At 36.7% G+C, this 19341-nt stretch overlaps 1 protein-coding gene across 6 annotated transcripts in view; it reads left to right on the top strand.

Annotated features, from left to right (window-relative positions):
• Window positions 1-13507, top strand: part of polybromo (protein) — a 686480-nt gene extending 672973 nt beyond the window's left edge. For all 6 annotated transcript variants that reach the window (XM_090406695.1, XM_090406694.1, XM_090406697.1 and 3 more), the window contains one exon: window positions 13098-13507. In XM_090406695.1, coding sequence (XP_090262821.1) covers window positions 13098-13314 — 217 coding nt within the window. In that variant the 3' untranslated portion in view covers window positions 13315-13507. The remainder of the gene's footprint in view (window positions 1-13097) is intronic.
• Window positions 13508-19341: the final 5834 nt, after the last annotated feature.

Below are 19341 nucleotides of genomic sequence, written 5' to 3'. Positions count from 1 at the left end.
CATAATCTGCTTTTCTTACCACACTAGTTACCCTTCTGGCCTGTGCCTGTAAATCACCTTTCTCCTTAAATTCCCTCCACAATCATTTCTTTTTTTGCAACTCCAGCTTGATGATGATATTCATCCATTTAACTCCCACTTGATCTATTCTCCTGGCTGTAGGTATGCAGTCTGCCATTATTTACTATAAACATTTACTAAGGCAATAGGCAATAGCATTTGATATCTTCCCTATTAGAAGCACTCTTTCAAACACTCCTTTACCACTTCCCATGCACTATCAGCATCCAGCTCTTGCAGTTTTACATGCCATGGCACTGATGGCCACTTTCCAGGTCAAGACCTTATGATCACTCTCACCAGTTGGTAGCAACATGGTAATATTCGTTATAGACAAATTCTCAGATGCAATTACTAAATCGAGGAATCTCAAACCCCCTAGTAGATTCCATTACATGTTTTCTCAGGTAATTATTGCTTAGTAACTGCATAAAATCCATTTCCTTTCTCCCATGTGTCCTCTCCTCCTTTCAGTCTATGTTCTCATAGTTGAAATTTCCCATCATCTTTTCCATCCCCTGGTCTATCCCCCAACTATATATTTTGTTCTGCTGGCCTCAATCTCTCACCAGATAGCCTCAAATGTGCTGTTTTCATGGCCTGCAGTTGAACTTCTACTCTCTCTTTGGTTGCAGTTCATTGGCTATCATCAATAGCACTCCTCTACTCATTCTTTTCTCTCTATCCTCCCTGAATGCATTATATCCTTCACATTCTATCCCACTAACTATATCATCTGTTAGTCGTGTCTCACTAATGTCAATAACCTTTGGCCAGGATGAGCCAACCAATGCCAAAAATTTCTTTTGCTTGTTTCGAATGAATGCTCCTGGCATTAGTGTACATAAAGTGCAAAGCCCCTTAGGCATATTATACACATTCTTATACTGAACAGTTACTTCCTCCTAAAAGCTCTAGTTTCCCTGATTCTGCATATCGACTTTCACTTCATTAACAACACTTTTTCCAGTCTCTGAACACCAAATCCATTCAGATGCAAACCATCCTTCTTGTATAAGTCTTTTCACTCGTCAAACTCACTCCACACCACTCCTCCTACATAACCTATGCATTGATCATTTGCTATTTTAGCCCTCCTTCTCAGCTCTACTCTGTCAAACTTTGGCGACAGACTTACTATCTTAATTCTCTCACTCTTTTCTTTTGCTAGTTAGATTTTATTAGTTTTGTTTTTAGATTTTTTTCTGAAGAGTACATTCAATCCAGTTAAAATAGATTCATTTTATTTTCTGAATCTATTTTAATTGGATTTTTTTTATTCTAGTTTTTGCATTTTTTGTCTTCTTTTAAGTTGATGTGTTATGAATGTAGCATCTATCTAAACTGGTATCCTCTTCCACTGTCATCATCATCATCATCACCACCACCACCACCTAGCTATAATTAAAACTTTGTTTGTTTACTATGCCAGTAGGCAGTAACATTTGATATCTTCCCTATTAGAAGTTCTTATGCTACTGAATCGTGATTGACAGAATTATCAGGAGACTATGTGAGCTGAACTGTACTGAAATTTCAACTGTAGAAATTGAAAATAGTATTGTAATGTTTTATTTTTAGAATTTCTTTTGAAGAATACATTCATTTTATTTTCAGAATTTCTTTTAACTGGATTTTTTTGTATTCAAATTTTAGATTTTAACTTTTTTTTTATTCTTGTTTTTGCATTTTTGCCTTCTTTTAAGTTGAATATATTGTTTTATATTATATACTTAAATTGTACAAAAATCTAACCAAAAAAAAAAAGTTTATTTCAACTACAAAATATTCATGGCCTAAACAGCAACATAATTAATATGCACCATCACCCACAGTAATCTAAACCAAAATTACTATTCCTAATAAAAATATTCCAACTGGCAACCTCAACAACCAATTTAAACTGTCCAAACTACACATTACATTCTTCATTATGCCACAAGGGCAGCACTTATGCATTCATCAGAATCACATCCTGTCAAAGATTACAGAACCTCGAAATGCCCCCCCCCCTCTCTCCTTTGCTCATTTCATCTGCTTTGGCTCAAAATTTCTCTACCATACCAACCTGTCACTTTTTTTCATTTGCTGATTCTATTGCTATCCAAACTCTGATAACCACTTTAACCTTTCATCTCTCTCTCTCTCTCTCTCTGAAGCTTGATTTTCTGCAGTCAGAATACCCTGATTCTTCTTCTTCTTGGAAGACTTCAGCGTCCACACCTCAAATTTGCTTCCCTTCTCCAGTTTCACCAGTCATGTAGGAAGGAAGAAGTATATGCCATTAGCAACAATGTAACACAGATTGCCAGTCTCCTTACCAAAATACCTCACAACCCCATCAAATCTGCCAACACACTTGATCTCTTCCTGACAAGCTCCTGTTCTAAATATAATGGGGATGTCAGTTCTCCTCTTGGAAACTCAGACCACAACCTCATAAGTCTCCTTTGGTACTATAAGGGTGCAAAGGGGTGAGTTCTGTGACTTCTTTTAGTACCAAAGGAGACTTATGAGGTTGTGGTCTGAGTTTCGAAAAGGAGAACTGACATCCCCATTATATTTATTTCTTCTGTTTCTTACTGCTTCAGTTCTTCTGATCCAAACGCTTGCTCAGACCAAATAAAAGAAATCATCCTCACAGGAATGAAGACATTCATCACTCATTTCACCTGAAATTCCCAACCACCATCCATCCCTTGGTTCTCAAAAAAGGCTGCCAACGCAGTAAAACTCAGCATACCACAAGTAGTTCAAGACCAAAACTCCAACTGTTCACTTCTATATCACAACTTGGAAAAGTTGTAAAAGAATATCAACAAATCCAAATCAGATTTTGAAAGATCAAATGTTGCCACCTGTTCAAATGGCAGTCAAGCCTTTTGATCCCTTACCAAGGCCATTATGCACAACTTTTGTCTTCCCATGTTTTCACTACTCCCAAAGACAAGGCCAACTTTTATCACTCTTCTCTTCTGATTCATGCATTGATGACTAGAGCAAAGTTCTTCCAACTTTACCAAGAACTGCTCACTCCATGCTACCCATAGTCTTCTGCCCGAAAGAAATCCAAAGAATCCTTAATAATCTGAACATGAACAAGCCATTTGGTCTGAATGTTATCCTACCTATTGTGTTAAATACCTGTGCCTCGGAGCCTGTGTTAAAAACCTGTACCTATCATATATTGCCTCTTTGATCTGTTCTATTCTATTCAACTGTCACCTGCTCTACAGCATGAAAACAGGTCTGCATCCAGCCCATTCCAAAGAAAGGTGATGAAAGTCAGCCAATAATTTCTTGGCATCTTTAATTTATAGTATAACCAAGTGGAAAAACTTTCAGCATCTATCATCCAATCCAGAGTATTTTAAAAATAAGGTGTAACACCTTTTGACTGCTTGTATATGGAAATATATGACTTCTGCATTACTGCATCACTTCTAGGTCTGGTGAAAGATGGTGGATTTGAGTGATGAATTGTGAGTGAATTTGATCAGTTTTTGTCTATTTCAGTTTTTCTTTTCAAGTTTGTGTGGTGCATAGAATGATCAAGGTAGTGTTGTTATCTGATGTGCAGTTCTGGTTACTCTAGGTAAGTACTTTATTCCAGAAAACTGTAATTGCAATGAGGGTGATTGCTAGGCCTAATTTTGCTTCCGTTACACACTGTTGTTAGAATCGCTATTGTTGACTTATATATAGTAGAAATAACATATTATTAACTATTGTTCCACGCAAACACTCATTAACTACAGATTAGGCCTAACCATAGACACTCCATATAATGAACTAGATTTCAAGCAACTGCTTGCAGTTTTTAAAAATGTAGGTAACCTGTTGCACACTAAATGGCTGGGAAGAATAGAGATCCACCAGATTAAGGAAGTTGAAACAGAGGACTATCAACCCGCTTCCCAGCACTTCTCAAGATAACACCCATGAGATTCTGTCATCAGCTAAATTCAGTCCCAAATAGACTCTGATAACTCCGATGACTATCAAGTAGTCAACCGAAAAAAGCGTAAGAAGGAGTCTCCATCCGCAGAGCCTGTAATCCATAAAGACCAGAGAGAGGTATGTGATCTAAAAATTGTTTGCAACCTAGTAATTAAGACAGAACACTCAGAAGGAAGATATCTGTCTGCAGGTCAATGCCACTGCTGCTAGAAATACGGGCATGTTCAGAAGCTCTGTAGAGCAGAGTTCAAGTGCGTTAAATGTGGAGGTAATCATCCCTCTCATACATGTTCCAGACCATGCACTACTCCCACTAAATGCACAAATTGTGGTGGGCCGCACCCAGCGAACTACAAAGGTTGCTCATTCCACCCATCTAATCTGTCAAAAGCAAAAGAAACAGGAGTCCCATCAATTCAAAAGCATGCAACACCTCCTGCACCAGAAAGCCCTTTGCGAGCTACTACAAGTAACAGATTGTACGTCTCAGTGGTTTCCTCACACACCAAACTGGCAGAAATAATACCAAACAGTCAAAACTCTGCTATGATGCTTGCTGCTACTCTAGGAGAAATGCTAACAGCTTTTAGCAAATCAAATCCAAACCAGACTGATACAAACAGATTTCTCAAAAATACCCAAGTCATTTTCTCAATGATTAATGGATAATCTGGCCACCTCAATAAATTCCATACAGATCGCATTCTGGAATGCAAATGGTCTTAATAACAAAATTCTGGAACTACAAGAATTTGCAGATCACTTCAAAATTGATATTCTCTTAATTAATGAGACGCATCTACTACCCTGCAATAACTCCAAACTTGGATATTACTTGTTAATCAGAAATGACAGGCTTAATGCCAGAGGTGGCGGCACTGCCATTTTTGTCAAGAAAAACATCCATTACAATGAAATAAAGAAGACCACTACAACTAATCTGGAAGAAACTGGTATAGAAATTCACACCAATAATGCAGGCAATTTAAAAGTATATTCAGTCTATAACCCTCCAGGTAAAACTCTCTTATCCTCTGACCTTTCCCAGCTGCTCGATACTAATGAAACAACAATTGTGGCATGAGATCTCAATTCAAAGCATCCCTTATGGAATAGCAAGGGCATCAATAACAACATATGATCCTTTACAACTTTGCTTTACTGAGAAACATTATTGCAGGTCCGATTGAACCAACATGCAACGGGCCACATGGCAGACTTGATGTTTTGGATATAGATCTTCAAAAACACATCCCATCAATTCCAGCTACAAGTGGTTAATGAACTTAGTTCATTAACCACTTGTAGCTGGGAATTGATGGGAATGAGTTCAGGACCCTGAACTCATTCCCAGCCAGACATATACTAATTTCGCTAAATTTAAGGCTACACTCAGTACCATCTATCTCTTCCTGTGAAGAAATTGACGCAGCGGTCAACAACCTAGAAAGCAATATTCAAGGTGGCTTATCTGTAGCCTCTACTGTTTCCACTGTACTGTTTTCAAACAAACCTGCTTCCAGAAGAAATTCTTACTCTAATCTGCAATAAAAACAAAAATAGACACCGTTATCACAACACATTATTTCCCCAAGACCGTAAAGAGCTAAATAGAGCATCGCTATGCATTAAAAGACCACAGAAATCATCAGTGGGAAAGAAAGCTAAGTTCCCTTAAAGCTGAAGACAATTCTTTATGGAAATTGGCAAAAGCTCTCCGTATGGATCATTCCAACATCCAGCCCATTCACGGAGAAAGAGGTGTTGTTTACAGGGATGATGCAAAGGCTGAAGCTTTTGCAGATGCCCTAGAACTTTAGTGTAGACCTAACTACGTGTATGCAGACTTGCTCTTCATCGAGAAAATTCACTGACATGTTCGCTCTGCGCTCCGTCAACCCTGCAGCCGAGAAAATATTTGTTATACCTTGCCTAAAGAAGTTTATTCAATAATTAGAAAACTCAACAACAAAAAGACCCCAGGTGCTGGTGAGATTACTAACAAGACCATAAAGGCACCTGCATAAAGCAGTCATTCATTTAGTAGCCATCATAAATGCAATACTCAGATTAAATTATTTTCCCACTCGCTAGAAGCAAGCAGATATAATCCTCATTCACAAGCCAGGAAAAGCGCCTCAATTTCCGCAAAATGACAGACCCATCAGCCTCATGTCATGTCTGGGGAAAATTGTGGAAAAAGTCATTCTCAGTCGTCTGCAAGATGAGGTGAACAAAAACAACATAATTCCGAAAGAGCAATTTGGGTTCCGTATCGGGCACAGTACAACTCAACAAGTTCATAGATTGATAGAGTTTATGATAACCAGTTTTAACTGGAGACAACACACATGAGCTATCTTTTTTAGCTGTTGCAAAGGCCTTTGATAAGGTTTGGCACAAAGGCCTTATCTATAAATTAATTACAGCCAACATTCCGCTTTACTTCACTAAACTCATTGACTCCTTTCTAAAAAACCGGAAATTCCAAGTAAAGTTGCACAGACTCAGATTGTCCTTGAAAAGAATCACTGCAGGTGTTCCTCAATGCTCGCTGCTTTCACCACTGCTTTTTAACATCTTTGTTGCAGACATCCCAAGCACAGCTTGAACCACCATAGGCTTCAACCACCTATGCGGACAACATGGCAATTCTGAGCAGATCTCTCAGACCACACTTAGCTACGCAGCACTCACAAATCACAGCGACAAATATGGAAGATAGCTGTTAATGCTGACAAAAGCACTGCCATTCTTTTCACAGGATGGAAAGCATCCCACTACGGAGAAGTTAAACTTTTCAACACAGCTATTCCATGGAAATCCAAAACCAAATATCTAGGTATACAGCTAGATAATCACCTCAGTTTTAATCCTCACATCTTATATACCTGCAACAAATCAAACTCCACAATTGTACAGCTCTGCTCTCTTCTCAACCGAAGAAGCCAAGTCAGCACCGAAAACAAGCTATGGATCTACAAAACAATTATCAAAACTTTAACATGCAGATCACCAGCTTGGGGTCACATTTCCCCCAGCAACATCAATAAACTACAAGTTATCCAAAACAAGTGTCTCCATATGATATTTGATGCTCCATGGTTTGTCAGGAATGCTCTCCTCCACTGAGATGCTAACATACCAGATATTCCCACGTTTCTCTGTGAAACTGCCTTTACATATTTCACCAAAGCAGCTATTCACCCCCAATTAACTCATTCAAGAGTCATCTAACTATGATGAAAATGACAGGTGGAAACACAAGCGCTTGAAAGCAGCTCTGCTCATCGGTACAAGTGCTCCCACACTGCCCTAATTTGGGTGAGCCAGGTGCTCAATAATCTCTTATTCATTTAAACCAACTTCTTAGAGATGAAGGGATTATAATGGGATTGAGATCCATTCAGCCACAAAAGTTAACAGTTAACTTCTAGGTCTGGCTCCCACTGGTGAGACCTTAATAAGAGGTCGAAATCATTATGGGCCATTGATGTGAAGTTACTTCATGTGCAAACTTTTTTTTTTTGCTTCCACTTTAGATAAAGGTAATTTCTTGGCATCTTTAATTTATTTTAAACTACCATCCAATTGCTCTTTACTTTTGTTCTCTCAAAATTATGGAGAAGGTCATCAACAGCAGGTCACCACCTGGAGACCTGCCAACTAATCAACGACCAGCAGTATGGATTCCTCCTCCACTATTGATCCACAGCCAATCTTCTAGCCTACACCTCTGGATTCTAGACATGAAATGATTCAGAGAAAGTCGCATGGTTGTTCTCAGCATTTCAAAATTTTTTATATGGGTTTGGCACTTAGCAAACTGTCATTCTTTGGTCTGCCTTCTACCTTCTGCAGCTATCCTCTGGCACTTGCTATTGTCATGGTGGATAGTTTCCTGTCCTCAGATTTCCCTATCAATGTATGAGTATCCCAGGGGTCTGTATTTTCACCTACACTCTTCCTCCTGCTCTTGCAGACTTTAGGTCCTATCCCTAGCTTTGCAGATGACAGTACACGCCATTCCTCCTTTTTATTTGACAAATGTTTTAGTGCCCAATGCTTAGAATCCTTAAAATCCACCCTGGCTATTATCCCAAACGCTGATCTCCTAGCTATATTTCAGTGAGGTAAGGACAGCATTGTCATCCTTGCTCCTGCCCTTAACGTTCACTAATACCCAGATATCCAATCAGATTTCCCATTTTGGACATCCTGTTTCTTCAGCCATCAAAAAACACTCAAATCAAAATTAGCACCCACCTTTAAAGCTGCTTACTCTACACAAATCCCAAAACTGCCTAGACATAGAATTTTGCTCTCATATTGGGTTGGTGTACCAAAATGAAGTGAGCAGTCTGGTTAATTAATGTTCCCTTGCTCTCACAGATCTGCTTCAATCCCTGTCCCATAGATGTTCAGTTTCCACCTTATACATGTTCTATAGGTACTTTCATGGATGGTACTCTGCTGAATTGGCACTATTATTCGTACACTTTCCTCCAAAATCATGAGAATCAGAGCTGCTGCTAACCAACACTCGTTTACAGTCCAGCTTGAACTTGCCAAACCAACTTTCCTGCCTCCTCCCCCCCCTCTCTTTTTATTTCTGTTCTTTGGAACAGCCTAACCCACTTTGCCTTCCCCAAAGAATATAACCTTCAGCTGTTCTAAAAGAATGTGAACAGATTCCTCCTCTCTTCTTGACCTCTTGCTTGCATGGCACTGATGTGCTATAGGTCTTGTGATAATAAGTTATTTTGATTACCTTTGAATAATTTTGCTGACTTGATTGTAATCACACATGTAAAGTATTTTGAGTAAATATAGTACAATGGGTTTTTTGAATATGATCATTTTCTTATTATTGCTATTTGCAGTCTTATGTATTATATGCATAATATTTTATTAGTAGTAACACCAGACTTCCATGGAATCAAAATATTCATCATGGGAGGTATACATTGTCACACACAAAGCTCATCAAACTGTGCATTAAACTTATTCAGTGTGTCTTCATTCACTACACTGTCAGGTAATGCATTCCACTCACCAACCACTTTCCATGCAAAGAATCTGTTTCTCACTTCCTTGCTCACACTTTCCTTATACAGTTTCCTCAACTGTGTCATCCTCAGCAGTTACTGATCTGCTGTTTCATCAATTAACATCATCTTATGATAATTTTTATTCCTTAGATTTGCAACATATTCAAAAAAATTCTAGGTTTTTTTCTTGGTTTGCTAATTTTTTGCGCTCCTTACAAATCCAGTCACCTTCCTGTCTGCTCTTTATGTAACTGAATGATACCACTATTCATCTTGTGCTGCCTCTGCAGTGCCTTCTTTTTCTTCCAGATTTCATGCTTAATCTCTTTATTTATCAACTTCATTCACCAACCATTTTTCATTCGAAATACATTCACACATTGTTACTGTTAAATATATCTTGGTCAGTCTCCAGTCAACATTTATCTCCTTCCCACTTAATTCCTCATTCCATGCTATAGTTCCAAACAGTCTTCCTTTTCATAATCACAAGCCTTGTAGTTCCACATATATCCATCCTTTCCTCACAGAAGTCTTCATATGACTAGCTACCACCCATCCAGCCATGTGAAGACTCTTTCTCACCATCTGGAGAGAAATTAAACATGAATATCCTTTATTCTTCTTCCTCCGAATCCTCTTATATTTCATTTGTATTTGTTGATGGTAATTTTGTTTCGATTTATAAACCTTAAAACATTAATATTATTTCATATTTTTCTATTATTCGCACTGTTTTGCATGGAAAATTTCAGTTACCTGCACTTATATATTTTGTCATCCATAGATGTTATCTGGATAATGACAGGGTAGACACAGCCTCTCATTCACATCTTTAGAAAGCATAAAGGGAGTTACAGTATACCATCGGACAGTACAATATACTGCAAACAGTTCCATTTGTAACTGTGATATTAACAAGCCACTGATTCAATTAAATAATAAAAATTTTAATCCACAACTCATATCACAGTTACAGTTGAAACTGTTGTGAGTACTGCTGTATTTGGCCATTTTTTTATGTGACTCCATCCACAAAAGGCCGTAAACTTAAAGTACATTAGTACTTTGGGTGGTTAAGGATTTTATTTTTGTATTTTTCTTATTATTTCTTTTTTACACAGTCTTGAAAACCCTGCTCTAGAAACCAGACGTGAAACTTTTTCAATAACTAGGATGGTGGTTATTCACACTAGGTAATGAAATTCATTTCTTTCCTCCTGACCTCCTAAGACAATCACAAACATCCTTCTCATGACAAGATTCAAAGCATATTGGTTGGAGATAGATACGTTGACCACAGGTAAGATATGTTGATTAAAAGCTTTCCTCTTCAAATTAAGTGGAAGATTGTTTTAAAAGATATCTTTTACCTTCTCAAAAACTGACAGCCCTATATTCCTTCATTTTATTCCTTCTTCCACTTAACTGTTTGTCCATCTTTGATTTTCATGATTTTTCCCAAATAAACATATGAATCATTACTATTCATCGCTACTTTTTTTTTTTGTTTTTAGATTTTTCATTGGCAAAACACAGATGATCAGGGCATTGCCATTAATTTCAACTCCTCCATCTTCTGATTCAATTCATGAAAAACTGCTAATTCAGTGTGTTTTGGAGATATTGTTATCTCCTTGTCTTATTCCTGTATTTATTACAAATTTTTCACTTTTCTTATGTAATTTAATGACAGGGGTGTATATATACTTTTTTTTTCTTCAGTGTTTATATGTATGTTTGTTCTGTTATACCCTGTTTTTAATGGTGATTGTAAGATATCTGGAATTTTACTGAATCAGATGCCTTTTTGAAGTATTTGGAATCCAAACCCAGAGGTTTGTGATATTCATTTGTCTTGTCTGTAATTTGCCTAAGAATAGGGATATATGCTATAATTATTATTGATCCCTGCTTGCTTTTGTGACTGCATACACTCAAGTTGATGTATTACTTTTATAAATTACTTTTCTAAATGTTTTGTATACTGTTAATCAGTGGCGGCCCATGAAGTTTTAAGTGGGGTGTTGCCTATACAAAATTTTAGAAAAATCATTCTTTTTTTCCTAATTAGTAACCAATTTATTAATAAATACATATGTAGACTTATTTATTAATAAATTAGTTACTGATTAGGAAAAAAAATAATTTTTTTAAAAATTATTTTGTATAGGCAGCACCCCACTTAAAACTTCACAGGCCACCACTGCTGTTAATAATAAACTAATGGTGTATCTTGTTTGTGATTTCTTTACACTAAGATGTAAATTGTTTTTTCTTTTGTATTCTTGGAATCCTGGTCTATAATATGGTAGACAGAATGATCCTGATGTTTGATTCATTATTATAGTAGCATTATCCTTATCAAGCTTAAGTTAGAATAATCTACTTATTGTTGACTTTCTTTAGAGCTATTATTATTCTTTTTTTTTTTCTGAGGAATATTGCCTTTTGTAAGACTGGATTTGGTTAGCTATATGCAAATCAGTATTGTTGACCATTATAGGAAATAGCTTGTAAGATCCCACATTTGATATTTTTCATTATACGATAACAAAATTATCTCTTAAGAGCAGTGGTGTCTTCTTCTGATAGTGAAGATCAATTCATAACAGTACAATTTTGATATTACTGTGAAGAGCACATTGTTTGCTTGGAGGATGCTACTTTTTTTTTTTTTTTTCCCAGTGGCTTTTAAATTTTTTCCAAATTTTTGGTTGCTGCAGCTTTAGAGTTGCCATAAAAGATTGCCTACAATTTTGGATTAAAGTGTCAAATAATTCCTCGTGTAAAGTGTTGATAGTTTATTCGTTTTGGTAAGCTATATGCAGTTAGCACCATTGTGTGTTCAGTTAGCACTGCACTCCTCCTGTAAATACAATAGACTGTGAGAAATTGAGCTGCCATATCAGTTTCTTTCCATTCATCAGATTATCACACTTTGTAGACAAAATCATTGTAGAATCATTAAAGTAATAATTCCCATAGATCAACTTAAAAAAATAGGCTGACTTAGGTATTGGGTAGTTATTTATCTTATGTTATTATTGAGGTAAAGATTTAGGAATTGTGATGACAGATAGGGAATGTAAATTAATGTAGTCATGAAGTTACTGCAGTGTATACTTGGATATATGATTTAAATGAGTATATAATTTGTGAAATTTAACATGCACTGTAACCAAGTGGCAAAACTTTCCACAAAATTATTGGCTACAAATATTAAATTGTTAAGTTGTAGGGATGAAAAAGTTATTCTTCCTAGCTATTATTTTTATGGCTAATATAACCTACTTTCGTTTAGGAGTGACCCTTTTAGGGGCACTCTTAAGTAGGCTATATATTAGCCATAAAAATAATAGTTGCTCTTCCTTTTCAAATGTGTTGATTTTATTATCTTAATTTGATAAGGAATGTGGAGACAGTGAAGAAGATTTAGAGGTAAAATCAAACTTATAAAATGTTGATTATGAGGTTAAAGAATGCAGACTGCAAACTTTGGTAGACAAGCAGAGTAGAGTAGAGGAGGAAATGATAGAAGCATGCTTCTATCATTTTCTCTTCTACTCTGCTTGTCTACCAAAGTTAGTAAGGAGATTATATTATATTGATGGGGGGTGGGGGGGGATTAGAGGAATAGAACAAAGAGTTATACCTGGCCGTTTAGTAAGAAAGCAAGAGTTTGAAGTCTGGGTTTTTCATAGCTTATGAAGTAAGTAGAATGGATTACCAGTTGGTGTTGTGAGCATTTCATGAGTTTAAGGAACGGTATAATATATTTTGTGTTAAGAGAACCTTCCATGATAAGTCCTTGCGCACTGTGCAGGTGTCTGCCAATAGCATTAATAGTAATAGCTTTGTTTGGTCATCATAGCTATTATAGACATTCTGTGGCTGCTCTGCAGACTATGTATTGTGACATCTTTTAGAAATATACCCACATCAGGTAGGATTTTCTCTGAAACATTACAGAAGAAAGCACCTATGTAGTAATGCATTTATCCACATGTATTTTATTATTTATAGGTATATAGAAGGTCTACAAGCAGAAGAGAAAAACATTAGCAACTGGGATAAACAGCTAAAAGCCACAAAAGAAAACACCCCTGTTAGTGAATCAAGTCGTCTTCCAGTTCATTGGCTAGGTAATGGTGCAGGAAATCATGGAAATGTCGTAAATGCTTTGTGGGCACTTAGAGATTTCATGCTACGAGATGCTTTAAACATTTCAAAAATACTATAAATTATTTTGTACTTTGCATAGAAATTTGGTATTCCGATATCCAAAAATATATCAGACAAAATTTTAAATCATTTTAACAGCGACAGCTTGTTTGTTTTTTACTACAGAATGATGTAATTGTTACTCGTTATAGTTGGATAATTGTGTTATTCCATCATGTTTTGTACAATAAAATTTGAATGTTTGAAATTGATATTTGATATCTTGTTGTACAATTAATTTATGACACACTTTTCGCAACATTAAAATAGTGCTCATTTCATGAAAGAATAAAAGTAATTTTTATTATATGGACAGAGTAATACATTCCATTCATATTAGATAAATACTTAATAGGAATTCCACACATAAAAGGTTGTAAATCTATATCTAGGTTACCTAGTATAGCTAGATATGGTATATCTAGCCATAAATACTGTTACAACTTGAACAGTGCATAAACCTTTAATCTATCAGTAAATCATTTACAGCTTTCAGCATAGAAAAGCTGATAAGAAAGATAGAAATATCTATATTAAAATATATTTTTTAATGTGTGTGTGTGTATATATATATATATATATATATATATATATATATATGTATGTGTGTGTATATATATATATGTGTGTGTGTGTGTATATATATATGTATGTGTGTGTATATATATATATGTGTGTGTGTGTGTATATATATATATATATATATATATATATATATATATATGTATGTGTGTGTGTATATATATATATATATATATATATATGTATGTGTGTATATATATATATGTAAGTGATTCGCTTTTAAAAAAAAATAAAATAAAAAATATATATATATATATATATATATATATATATATATATATATATATATACACACACCACCTATGCATAAGCAAGACAAAATCTATTTGGCAACCTTTATTTATCATTGATACAGAAGATATGGAATTTAGAAAGCAAAAGACCAAGAAATATATAATAAATGAACTATATGGTGAAACAGCACATGTATAATGTGCATATATGTTCAAAATGTCCCCCTTTTTCTTTGTGAATGCACAATATCCAACAGAAATGCTGCCACTGCTCGCTCCAAAGCGACTTTCATGCTGTCAATGCTGGGGTGTTACATACTACTCTCAAGCTCCAACCATAGTTAGAAGGCCAACAGATTCAGATTAGGACTTCCAAATGGCCAATCAGATGTTGATGTGGTTGGACACATTTGCCTCCAACCACTGTTGTGTGTGTGGTCCTTGCCTTGTGTTCAGGGACTGAGTCCTGTTGGAAGGACTCAGTTCCTGAACTAATTCATATTCTCCATGAAACAAGGTATTGTTCAGGAATCATACCACAAGTTACAGCATGGTGTCCTGAAAAATCTTGGAAGAGGTTTTGACCCCTTTCTCACAGAAATGCAACATGAACATCCTAAAACATCACCAAACATCAGTGACCAGTGGTGATGACCTCTGTATCCTGGGTGCTATGTCCCAGGATTTATCCAGTCATTCTGGCAGTTCAATGACTCTTCGATGCTGAAAATCTTCTCATCTGTGAAGAGGATATCTCCGTGTCTGCTGTTCATGTACTGCCAGGTAAGTGTTTTGATTTTATCAAAAACTGCTGCATAAGTTGTGGTGTTAGCAAATGTCCAGTAGAATGAGGATAAGCTGTCACCTCAGGTAATCAGTTAGTACACGTGACATTGTTCACTGTGAAACGCTTATCTCTCACAACATCATTTTCTACATTCTCACAGAATTGTGGTGGAGGTGTGCCTTCACAGCCCTCACAAGCTATTGTGTCCTAATGCACTGTGGTTAACCTGTTCTTTGGTGGTCAGATACATCTGCATCGTGATAGCAATTAAAAGTCCAATACACAAACATCCTTTATTGAGGTCTCTTCAGTGGGAGCCAGCCCCAAGTAGAGATACCAGGCAGAAGCATTAGCAGGTCATCTCTACCTATAGGAGTTGCCAAATGGTGTGCCACCCTTTTTTAATAAATTACTCTGGATTTAGAGAAAGATGTTGGAAGTTTATTTTTCACTTGGTTAGAGTATAATAAAATTAGTTTAATCCTTTATCCAAGTGTGAGCAAACAAAGTTTGCGTCTGAAAGTATCTTCAGGACTGGGGCAAGGTGGTACAACACCAGGGCACTCCTTGCAAAGGTGGAGCAAGCTACCAACACTCCTATCTCAGTATCTCCCATAATGCAAAACACATCTCCTTGCTGATATGCCTAATGTTATGCATTAAGGGAAGGGACACAACCCAGACTAGTTTCGACCTTTATTGAGGTCTCTTCAGTGGGAGCCAGGCCCAAGTGGGGATACCAGGCAGAAGCATTAGCAGGTCATCTCTACCTGTAGGAGTTGCCATTTCAGTTGCAAACTTTGTTTGCTCACACTTGGATAAAGGATTAAACTAATTTTATTATACTCTAACCAAGTGAAAAATAAACTTTCAACATCTTTCTCTAAATCCAGAGAAATTTATTAAAAAAGGGTGGCACACCATTTGGCAACTCCTATAGGTTCAATAAAGGTCAAAACTAGTCTGGGTTGTGGCCCTTCCCTTAATGCATAACATTAGACATATCTGCAAGTAGATGTGTTTTGCATTATGGGAGATACTGAGATAGGAGTGTTGGTAGCCTGCTCCACCTTTGCAAGGAGTGCCCTGGTGTTGTAACACCTTACCCCAGTCCTGAAGATACTTTCAGGCGCAAACTTTGTTTGCTCACACTTGGATAAAGGATTAAACTAATTTTATTATACTCTAACCAAGTGAAAAATAAACTTTCATCAAACATCCTACTGACCCAAGGTGCTTTTATTATGTTAAAAATAACAGGCAGCTGGATTCTAATCTTGTGAAGTGCTATTACAGCTACATGGTTCTCGTAATCTCCTCACTGCATGTTAATCCATAAAGCTAGACAACTCTCTTTCTACTGATAAACCAATGAATGTTGCTGCACATAGGCAAGACTGTGCAGATCTGATGGTCTATATTTATCTCCTTAATGGGAAGCAGCACTTTTTCAGTCTCCTAATCTTACCTAATTCTTAGAATTATCTTACCATAGCTCTGGTAGCATTTTTTTTAGAATCTTTCTGTTATTTGTATATTCTGCTGTTCTATTTTTGCACTGAGGATATACTTTTGAAACTTAGGCAGAACAAAAAATATTGTACCATTAAAAATGAAGTTATTTAATGTGAATCTTTTGTTTCTTTTATTTTTAATACTTTTGGAGCATGTCCCAGTATGCTGTCTTTGAAAAATCTCCATCTCTTGAGAACTAGAGATAGCTTCTCAGCAGAGGAAAATAGATTCAAAAATTTTTCCTGCTTCTGTATTCTAAGATAAATGCCTCTGGATAAACAAAAATACACCTCCTCTATCACTTATCCCAAATATCCCTCTCTCAGATACGATTTTGATTACTCAAAACCAGTACACTGCACACATCCCTCCTATACAGCCATAAATTCTTCAAACTGACTTGTGTTTTTGCAACTGGGTATTGTAGTGGTCTTTTTAACTAAAGGGTATTGTTACCAAATTTATACAGAGATGATATTATATATTTTATTACAAATCCATTCAAAACTGACATAATTTCATTGTTAATGTGTACTATATCAATATCACTAGAATTAACTTCCAAAACAAATTCAAAGTGAAATGATGATTATACTGCAAGAATTTTATGACCTTCTCATAATGAAAAACCAACTATCTTCCTTTTTTTTTTTTTTTTTTTTTGTAACTGAAATAGTTATTGAAAGTCCATTAAAAATGGACTTAAGAGGTTATTCCGAAAACAGAAGCTTGATAGTTATAATAATTTTGCATATGAGTATTAAAATTTTTATTAAAATATAAATGATCTAATGTCTATTTGTTCCCAAAAGGAAGTGTGTAGAGCTGTTTTAAATCTAAAAAAAAAAAAAAAAAAAAAGTCATCTGAAACAAATCGAAACTAAAAGATAAAATTCAGCCATCAAGCTATCATTCCATTGCCCTCACCTCACTACTCATAAGTGATAGTGTTATGTCTTCTGACTAGCCCTGTTATTATTAGTTATGTTATTTACTTATCTTACTTATTCTCAGCTATTCTGTTGCCGACAAATTTATATTCTTTTTAGTCGACTGCGCCAGCCGGCAACTGAATTCTGACACACATTATAAAACTACCGAAAAACAATATAGGGATCAAGTGGTTTGCAGTCGTGGTCCCCCTTTCTTAGTTGCTAATGGATTCCCCTTCTAATTATGCATGGTCCGAAATTTAACAAGTGGTAACTCAATTCTCAAAACAATGACAGACTCATGAGGTTTGAATTAAAGAAATACATTTATTTAGACAAATACATATATGCACTTTAGTAAGAAATTCTAATTCTAAAGAGGTTGAGCCCCCGCCCTCCCTTTTAAGTTAATGTATCCAAAAGGTTTATTCTAAAATCTTATACTAGCAATCTCATACTCTTCTTAGTGTAACTACGTTCAGGCTCGGTTAATTCTTACAGAGTGCTCAGTTACCATATATAGGAATAACACATACATAAAAACATTCTACAATCCTAATATGGAGCATATCAGACGTACTCCGTCTTGCAAAAATTCACGTGGGACAATATTTTCTCTTATGTTCAGGCTTTATCCTCCCCCAAAATTCAGTTAATATTCAAATTTAAATTTAACACAATGATATAAATATTTCTTCCAACATAAACAGTCCGAAACCTTGATTCCCAGCTCAGCTTAAGCTTAGAGTGTCACTTGCTCTTTAGACGTAGACAGAAATGTCCAAAAGAAACCAGTTCTTTAGATACAAAATGGAAGTTGACTATATGGAGCTCCTTAGTGTTCTGTTTCTTATACCCTCTTTGGTTATTATTCAATTTTATTACGAAAGCTTGCACCTTACCATTCTTGCTTTTCTGGTAGTTGTTGGAATTTCCTTAACTAGTCTTCCGGGTTTCCTCACCGTATATTTCTTATGGCGTCTGCGACATACTTCTATTCTTTTTGAAAAGATCACCTCTTCGATGATTTATATGTTGGCATGGCTAACCAATGGCTCTTTTCTGGAACTCTGGCTGCATTCCACAGTTGTGGCTACGGTCGACTCGGCACGTACAACAACGGGAGAATATTGCCGGGTACGGCGGCAAGCTTCACGGCTATCCAGCACGGGGTGAAAGTAAAGGGGAAACTCATCATTGGTCTACGAAAATGGCGGGGTCAGAGTGCCCCAGTAGGAAAGGGAAGAGAAGTGACAGTGAGGTTGAGGTAGGGAAATGAGGGGGGATGGGAAAGGGGAAAAGGAGAGGGAGTAGGATGGGAATGGCAGGTGGGGGGTGGGGAGTAGGAAAACGAAGTGTAGGCCTCAGCTCATATTTCATATCTTTCTAGCTCCGCACTATCAGATGATATCTTTTCACCCCAGCTGACTTCCTGGCTCACAAGATCGAAAAGACCACGGAGGTAGCTGGTGCCCAGGTGACCCGCCCTTTCAGGGCAGCCTGCCTCGAATAGGCTTGCGCTGCCTGGGTTTTCCTCCGAACTACCCCCGTGGGAGACCAGGGAACAAAACAGATCTCAGAGGGATGCAGAGACCAAGGAAATGACTAGAAGTGGAGCTGCTGCAGATGGAGATCTTAAAGCAGCAGCAGGCAGAACTTGATGGTGGTGTGTCTGACATTGCACAGGATTGGAGGTAAACACCACTTGATCTTAAATGTGGTGTCACCCAGAGCCTCTCTTTTGAGATGTAAAAACCTCCTTAAGGAACCGTAAAACATGTAAAGAACGATCCGAGAGAGATTCGACAGATTGGGAGGATTGGTACGATTAGAAAATTTCTTTCTTACCTTCCAGATGTGGTATTTGAGCTCATTAATAATAAATACCACTAACTTCTGCTTGTTGGCTGTGGGAGTGAACTGCAGGAAGATGACTTGCTCCTGCAATAGGACGGGGATGCGGAGCTCAATGCTTAACCTCCTCCAGATGTAGATGG

The sequence above is a fragment of the Typopeltis vanoorti genome, chromosome 16 (assembly GCF_054136105.1).
Source record: "Typopeltis vanoorti isolate ZY-2024b chromosome 16, IOZ_Tvanoo_1.0, whole genome shotgun sequence".
Classification (NCBI taxonomy): Eukaryota; Metazoa; Arthropoda; class Arachnida; order Uropygi; family Thelyphonidae; genus Typopeltis; species Typopeltis vanoorti.
This window is presented reverse-complemented; position numbering and strand designations above follow the sequence as displayed.